Source organism: Teleopsis dalmanni, chromosome 2, assembly GCF_002237135.1.
Source record: "Teleopsis dalmanni isolate 2A chromosome 2, ASM223713v2, whole genome shotgun sequence".
Lineage (NCBI taxonomy): Eukaryota > Metazoa > Arthropoda > Insecta > Diptera > Diopsidae > Teleopsis > Teleopsis dalmanni.
In genome coordinates this window covers 213,968,064-213,976,897 of record NC_051847.1, presented here as the reverse complement: position 1 = coordinate 213,976,897, position 8,834 = coordinate 213,968,064, and the positions used below count along the sequence as shown (strand labels likewise).

At 30.7% G+C, this 8,834-nt stretch overlaps 2 protein-coding genes across 2 annotated transcripts in view; both read left to right on the top strand.

Moving 5' to 3' along the window:
* Nucleotides 1-8,834, top strand: part of LOC119676703 (cadherin-86C-like) — a 373,671-nt gene that overhangs the window by 360,641 nt on the left and 4,196 nt on the right. The window lies entirely within an intron of this gene.
* LOC119676704 (cadherin-86C-like) lies at nucleotides 1,181-7,486 on the top strand. Its single transcript, XM_038087960.1, has 3 exons — nucleotides 1,181-1,331; nucleotides 4,173-4,287; nucleotides 7,356-7,486. Exons 1-3 carry the CDS (start codon nucleotides 1,227-1,229, stop codon nucleotides 7,484-7,486), a joined length of 351 nt encoding a protein of 116 aa, XP_037943888.1. The 5' UTR covers nucleotides 1,181-1,226.

Genomic DNA, 8,834 nt, shown 5'->3' with positions numbered 1-8,834 from the left:
ATGAAATACAAACATACGAGAATGCAGGCAGTCATTGCTTTGCTGCGACCGGAGCGTACATGTCGAACCGCTTCTGAATGCATGTGAGTAAGCAAGTATCTCATATACGCCGCTGCTCGAATTAAGTATTCCTCAATGCTTGTTGGGGCACACTCAGGTTTATTTTTATGAATTCAGCGCAGTTCAATTGCAGTGCAAGTAGCGTATATTTAATGCAATAAAATATATTTAAATTTAAACAAAAATAAAAATAAAAATAAAAATAAAGATAAAAAAATGTTAAAGAAAAAAATGCATACGTGAATTGTGCCAGAATGTAAGTATTGACAAGAGAAAGTTCAAAGGCAGTCTTCTACACAATTACTTTTACTGCTTAAATAAAACAATCGCATTTCTTTGTTTTTGTTTATTGTTTTCTAATTTAATTTATTTATTTATTTATTTGCTTTTGTAATTTCATTTTTATGGTAATTTTCAAGAAGCAATTCAGTTTTCTTATATCTTCGAACTTGTGCTTAAGTTACACATACTCGAGATACTCTTGCATCGCAAATAAATCTACTGCTAGGCAAGATGCTTTTATGTACCAAAGTGAGCTCACATACTCACATATCAAGTAACTTTTCAATTAAAATTAAAACGATATTTATGCATGAAACTAAATTGAAATGATTTCTATCTCAAATACATATCATTAATAAGTTCAAGTGATGGCAACAATATTAAAATAATAATAATATAAACATAAGAACCATTAAGATACAGGCCACAGCTTCCTAATTACTTAACGGTGGTTCCATGTTCCTGCTGCCTGATCACGTTAATTAAGATTTGCACTGGTCATTAACATTTTCTAGTTAACAGTTAACTTTAGCAATGCAAGCAACAACGTCATCAGTTAAGAATAAAATAATAATAATAAAAAACCATTTAAGTGCATCGAATGTAATCTAAGTCTTGAACGAATCAAAATAATTGATAATTCCTTCTTATTGAATGGTAAACAGACTCTTTGCATATTTACTCGTACCAGTGCTACGAGTAGTAGAGGAACCTTCACTCTTCACTTTTTTGTTATTCTAAATAGAATCTTTGTCTGTATGTACGTGTGTGTGTGTGTGTGTGTGTTTGTAGTTTATTGCCAGTCTATTAAATTTTATTGTTTTGTTTATTATTTTTAGGATGCTTATGCAGAACCTGGTCAAGATAGTCGCAATATAGCCGGTATGGAGATTGTGGTTATTGTGCAAGATGTCCAAGACCAACCACCAGTGTTCACATTAGCTCCACCTGTCACTAAATTGCCACCTGGCATACTTCCGGGTGATAAGGTAAGTTAACATGTTGTGCAAACCTTCTCCTAACAACTTCAGATACTTTTTACAATCACAAATAATACAGAGCATCGTTATGTGTTTCAGCTACTGTGCGGTCTTTTATTAGTTAAAGCCTGTTCTCTTATGCAAAATCATAACAATAAACAGTAAATACTTTTAGTTCCAATGAATTTATGACAGCATAGAATCTAGTAAACATGTATAGAATATTCGAAACATATGATATGTTTTACGAAATAACTCATAAGAGCTATATAAAACATTTTATTATCATTTTACTAAATTATTTTACGACACTTTTAAAAAAGTTAAATACCCTGCAGAGAAAAAGATACAAACAACTTCAACAGCATTCAGAAAAATTTAATTGAAGAGATTGTTACACGTTTGAGATACTTACTTCTTAGTAAATATCTCAGTTGCAAGTTTTTACTTTGAAGAGCATTTAGTGCTTCATTAAAATTTCGAAGTAGTTTAAAATACTTCCAGATTTATATGAGCTTTAAAATGAATTAATAGACCTAGGAGTATACATGCGATCACTGCAATAATATCATTTAACCTAATTATGTTATAATTATGCTCTAAATAACGTAAAAATGGCAAAAAAAAATCAAGTATGACTTCAATGAGTTCCGTGACATGTTACGCTTAAAAGCAAATAAAAGCCATCTTTACTTGTAAACACAGAACCCCTTCATCTGCTGAGAGAAAAATATGAACGATTAAAATTGTACTGGGAATAGCTATCAGTTTAACCACATTCCAGATCGCTTTTAGGGACTCATTTAATTATTTAAACTTAGTATAAGCAATATCACGTCCATATAGAAACTATAGAATAGTACTTAAACAAAGCTGATAACGTGAGTGAATCCATAGTATAAAGAAATCGGTAATAAATTTAAAACTGTATGGAAAAAAACAAGCTCAGCTTGATATTGCCTTTATAACAACAAATACAATATTTATATCTCCAGATAAATAATTGGCTCTGGCTTTGAAAAAGACATTCATACTACTAAGAGCTAACTTAATTTTACCCAGTCCATAGATTAGTGGGGTGCTAAAAATTAGCCAACAAAATTAGTCAAAAAAATTTATTAATGCTTTGCTGAGAACCCGGATATGCTTATATAGTTAGTAATGAAGCAAATGATTACACAAGCACTAGTTCAGTTGAAATAAGTGATTAAAAACCCCGTCCTTCCAAACGTCAGCAACGTAAATCTAATAAAAATAGCTATATAAGAAGTATTTTTATACCTCCTTAAATAGTTAACATTTACAGTCACATCATAACATATTTATTAATGCTCTCTTAGTAAGTACTTACATCAGTAAGGAAGTAAGTAATAGGAAGTATATTTGAATAGTGAGAAACTGTCCCAATGAACGTAATTTAAGATATATAAATGAAAAAAGTGAACCAAATATGTCTAGACACACTAGAATAGTTCCGCAGACTAAAACCGGTTTTTATAAAAATTTTTATAATTTAGTAATTTTTTTTAGGGTTAAATTGTTCATTCACTTTTATTGTAATTGAAAGAGTGATTGAACCAATATAGTCACAAATACTTTCATCGTTATTTTTATGGTTTATAATACAAAATTTAATCGATTTTGTTCAGTATCAATGCCATTCTCAGGTATCGTCTTGAAATTACTTTAAAGAAATAAAGACTAAAGATTTTATTTTTATTTTTGGTACTTTGATATGAATCAGTAGCGTATTAAATAGGAGTGGAGAGTTAGGAGATTGATCTCTGCCTTGACAATTGAATTTACAGATTATATACTGTAAAAGCAATGCTAAAAAATAACATTATGAATGATAGTCATAATAAAATAAAACAAATTCTATTAAACACCTGCCTTGGCATAATCCTGACTACATTGTAAATATGAATAATCAAAATCCACAGCTCTAATAGCAATTTAAAACACATAAATTGCTATTTTGTATATATACCTATATATATGTATTATGCTATTATATTGAGGTCCTATGCTCCACTGAGAGTTAACGGAACAAAGAAATAGAAGAAATGCTTTTATATATAATATTGGGTCTTCTCCTGATTAAGGCAAAAGGCAAAAGCAAAATATACTAAAAATTAACGCTCGAGTTAATATTCCAAAAAAAAAACCGACTTTAGAATACAAATTGTCACTAAACATCCACTATGTTATGACATAAAAGAAAAATATCTAATCAATTAAACTAAACATATTGACAATCCATAGATTTAAAGCTTATGTTACATGTAAAACATATGTATAAAATTTCTCAATATAGATATAGCATAATCCCCGCATTATTAGCTTAATGAGCACCTCCACTATTTCCTTTTCTGCTATCAGATTTTCTATAATTAAATTAAAACTTAATTAATGCGAACCAAAGTCCTAAGCCAACAAGAAATTTCAAATCTGACGACAAAATCAGCTTAGAGAATCTATTAGCGGCATTAACGGCAACTGAAGGCGACTAAAGGCTATCAATTCTCCGCAGCAGCTACAATTGCGGTTTCGCGAGCAACGACAGCAGCAACAAACCAGCAATTGCAGATTGCAGACTGTTGCCAGCAACAGATTTTCTTGCAACAGCAACGTCGAAAATCGTGATTTGTTGCCAAAGTTCAATGAACGTGTAAATTTCTGCTTCCGGGTTTTATGCTCAACGGTTTTTTTTATTGTAAATAAAAATTTTCTAATAAAATTCTAAAAATTCTACTTAAAATATATATAAAATGTATACGTTTATATTTTCTAAATATTTATTTTTATTTTTATTTTTTATTAATAAAATTTAATTTTATGATTTTACAGATCCTACAAGTACACGCTGAAGATGGCGATAAAGGCAGTCCTCGTGAAGTCAGATACGGACTTGTTTCCGAAGGGAATCCGTTCACATCATTTTTTGACATCAACGATACGAGCGGTAAGTGAAGGAAAAGGAAATTATTTTTAAAGAATTTTTTTTTGTAATTTTCGTAAATATTTGTTTTTAATGCTTTTTTCAGTTTTTAATTATTTTTTATTCAATAGGATTTCTTTTTTTTTTTTTGTTTTTTGAGACACATCTCAAATTCTGATTCTGTACGCTCCATTAATTTTTACTTGTCAACAAAGTGCCTGCCACTGTCGTGATAAGACAAAAAACTGGAGCTTCTTCGCATTCCTCGAGAGCTCATTTGCAAGCGATTTGATTGGCATTAAAATTGAGGCAATTATTCAACAACATTTACGATTCATGCCAAGTTGAGAAGAAAAAAAAGCTGAGATATTGTATGAAAAAAGTCTGAAGAGGAAATGGTTTGAAATTTCATACCACATAATTTACCTCGAAAATATGTTTCTCACGTTCACATTCAGCAGCTGTTGTTGTTGTTCTTCCCCTGATTTTATCAAGTGTTTTAGTTTCATACACTAAATTAGTTCTGAAATTAAAAAGTTTATAAAAAAGTAAAAATTCCAAACAACCTTGACTATAAATGAAGCAGAATTTTAATGACGGGCAACTGATTTATATGCAGAGACAGTATAGATCGATTGAGTATTACTACTAAAGCAACTCCGTTATATCAATACAGATCAATAACCCCTAAAAATAATTGAAATTTTTAATAAGATTACATTACTTACATTACTCTTGGTATAGTTAAACGTGTACTTCTCGAATTATAGAGTCGAATTTGTCGTAGATTTCAGCGTAACGCCTGTTTTGGAATTTAACATTTTTTTTCAGTAATACACAGCCAAACCGCCAATACTTTCAAATTTTCATATCAGTTCCTAAGCTGTCGTATTGCCAGCAAATTTGAAGCTTTCACCACATACATTTATTAATCAAAACTTCAATACCAACTGAAATGTTTCAAGTATTTTAAACTTTCAGGCCCACAGATATATGTATTATATATACATATATCTATATATACTCGTATCTAAAAATATGTTTTCAAATTTCATTTAATCTACATCTTGTACGCAGCATAACGAACACATATTTATCATCTTAAACAGTAAAATGGCACTGTAAACCTTTCAAGAGTCCGATACTTTGTAGATACATAGCCCGGGATCAACTTAATTGTCACATCTGTTGATTATAATTTTGGTTTTGTTGACATTAATCTGACTTTTTTTTTGGAGCATAACACTTAAAGAAAGCACCGAGATAAAAAAATTTTATCTAGATTACGTTATCTTAAAAAAATAAACTTGCATACCAAAACCCACAGGCGTACAAATAATGATCCGTTGTGATATCATAGATAAAAATGTTACTTATTCAACAGAACAAGAAAACTACCAAAATAAACAACGGACCAATATGACACGTCCCTAAATTCCGCTATAACCCTAATATGTTGATTATATAAAAAAAAAAATATCTTCTCAATATCTGAGAATGCCCGACTTAGGCGTCTAGAAGAAATATGTTTCCAGGAAGGTATTTCTTTGACAGCTGATCAGGCTTTATCATCGGTAACGACGAAAGACCTATTAAATTATCTACATTCGACGGGAAAAATTAAGTCTTAGGGGTTCTTGCGAGAAATGTGATGGCAAACGACGAAAAATCGCTAATAAGGTACTTGGAAATTTATCTGATCAAGTTACCACTACTACCAACCATCCAATATCTTTGACTGTAATCGAAAAATTGGTTATTACCAATTATGTTATCTTAACTATATTACTCAAAAACTTAAAGTACTTAAAGCAACAAAAAAAAAATGCTGTGATGTGTACATATACTCTTCGTTTATAGAAGAAGTTGGGCTTAACCCAACTTTTATTTCTACTTTTGAAGGGTTCAAATAACGCACTCCTATATAGTCTATATAGCTCATTAATGACTGATTTATTGATTCAACCTCACTACAATTTTCTATCTCTGGTGACACATCACTTTTAAAGCAATATATCACAGTTACCTCAAAGCAATTTTTTCCTCTAATAATACATGAATTTCGAAGTTCTACTCGTAATAAATAACAATAACACGACTGTAATTTTCTTCCTGTGATGATACATCAATTTCGACATAATACTTCTACATACATAGTCATCTCACTGCAATTTTTTTTCTCTGGTTACATATCGAATTCAAATTGATACTTCTGATAAATTACAGTAACCTTAACGCAATTTTCTTCTTTCTTTCTTTCTTCTTCTTCAATTTTCTTTTCAATGATATAAGAATTTCAAAGTAATATTCCAAATAGATCACTTTTCTTCCACTGCCGATACAATAATTTAAAACTAATACTTCATATAGATTACAGTAGGCTCACTCTTAATCGATTTAAAAGAATTTCAAAGTAATATTTCTAATAGATCGCAGTAAGATGACTGTAATTTTCTTGCTCTGACGTTACTTTAATTTAAAACTAATACTTCATAGATATTACAGTAGGTTCGCTGTAAATCGATTTCAAAGCAGTATTCCTAATTGATCCTATGATCAATATCATAATATCATTATAAATTTTTACCTCTATATACTGCATATGAAATTTTATCACTCAGGTTTTCCCATTAAGACACTATATGGGCAAAGATCAGGAAAGCGTTTCACTATCAAACTATTCAATTCAATTAAAAACTAACTAAACAAGACTCTTATCATTGAGAATGATAAATAAGGATGATGACTCCCAATAAAGCAGTCTATTTTTTTTTCTTCTTATGATTTAAATTAAAGATGTTCAAATGAAAATCCAATATAAAATGTAATACCTTATTTTCGTGTTCCGGAAGAATTTTCTAATTTATTGGTTAATAATTTTTACATCTTTCTTGTAATTTGCAGAAAATCTTCTAATCGTGGCTATATTTTTCTCATTAAACTGCGATACAAGTTCGTTAACGATATGTTGCGGGTGTGATAGAGTAAATCATGTATACATTCCACCTCAAAATAGTATCTTCTAGTACCGTATATATGAGTAACTACGAACACGAAAAGATATTTTGCTAAATAAAATTCTTCACTTTCAGTTTGTTTACTAAGTGAGCGTGGATGTGGATGTGAATGTGGATGTGAATGTGGATGGGAATGTGGATGTGTTAATATTAAAGTAACTAGAATTACCTTAACTCGTACACGAAGCCTATTAAACTCATATTAAATTCGAGTAATAAAAATTATATTCGTAGTACTAAAGATTGAAAAAAAAATTACAAAATAAATTACTGAACTGCCCTTAAAAATTGTTTTATTGCAATGGAAATGCAATGGCATGGAAAATGCACGATTTTTTTTATTTTTTCTTAAATCGCATCGACTAAATTACTAGTTCTACACCTTCAAACAACATCTATGCACTTAAGTGTTTGAACATCCGAGAAAATACATATGTTTGAATGTAAGGTTTGATATATGATCTCGCGCTCTCATATACGAGTATCTGTGCTAGAAGCATTCGAATTCCACCGCAGATCAAAAGTTCCACACAAATTACACTTAAAATGAAATTATGGAAAAATAAGAAGAAAAAAAAACAAAAAAAGAAAATTATTGTAAAAAATGTGTATGAAGCATAATTTTCTTTAATTTTACAATTTCTGTAAAAAAATCAAATCAAGCAGTTCGTTTTTTTTTTGTGTTGATTCTATGTTTATGGTTGGTTCCCTCTTTAATGTAAAAGTTATTACGATAATGATCCACACCAGATGGCTCTTTGAGACTTGGTTATGATGAGTGATGCCAACAAGCTGCTAAAATATTGGTAACTTATTTAGTTGGGTTTTGGTGCAGGCGATGCAATTGGATGCGGTCGATTTCATTTGGACTATAAGTTCGACCATTTGTTGAGGGAGTGAAGAAAGACAACGCGCAATTTTCGCAACAATAAAACTATAAGCGTTAAAATTTGAAAAGGTTTACAATAAGAAAAAATAACAAATAAAACAATGAAAATAAGTGGAAATGCTGTTGAGAAGAAGGAAGACTGCAATAGTTAAACTGCAGCTTCAGCTAAACTGCAAACAGACCAAGACAAAGACCAATTCCATTTAATGGAATACGTGCTGCAAAGTGTATAAAAAATTTCGATTGCAATGCTAGAGCCGTGATTGCAGCAGTTAACAAGGGACTCATTCTTGCAGTCATACGCCAAAGTTGTTAAATTCCTCATAAAGCTGCTGCAGCTGATTGTTTTGATTCGACTTGGCTTGCCTTGTCTTGCCTTGCCTTGCCTGGCCTGGCCTGGCCTTGCTTTGGCTTAACTTGGCTTGGATTGGCTTGGTTGGGCTGATATTCTGAGTGCATACATTTCCTTGTTATGTTCTTACTGCAAAGACGCTGTATTTCAGATTAGATTTGCTTGAGTTGTCTTCAATTTGATTTGGTCGAGGATTTTGCTTGACTCTTTAGTTGACTTATGTCTGCATTCAATTTATCCTTTGCGAGTATCATGAAAGTTGAAAGTACTATGAAAGTTAATACCAAAAAAAAAATAAAAATTAAAGAAAAAA

Coding starts and splice junctions, on each gene's coding strand:
- LOC119676704 (XM_038087960.1), top strand. CDS start 1,227: ATGGAGATTGTGGTTATTGTGCAAGATGTCCAAGACCAACCACCAGTG. Junction 1,332..4,172: donor GCATACTTCCGGGTGATAAG/GTAAGTTAACAT, acceptor ATGATTTTACAG/ATCCTACAAGTACACGCTGA. Junction 4,288..7,355: donor TGACATCAACGATACGAGCG/GTAAGTGAAGGA, acceptor CTTCACTTTCAG/TTTGTTTACTAAGTGAGCGT.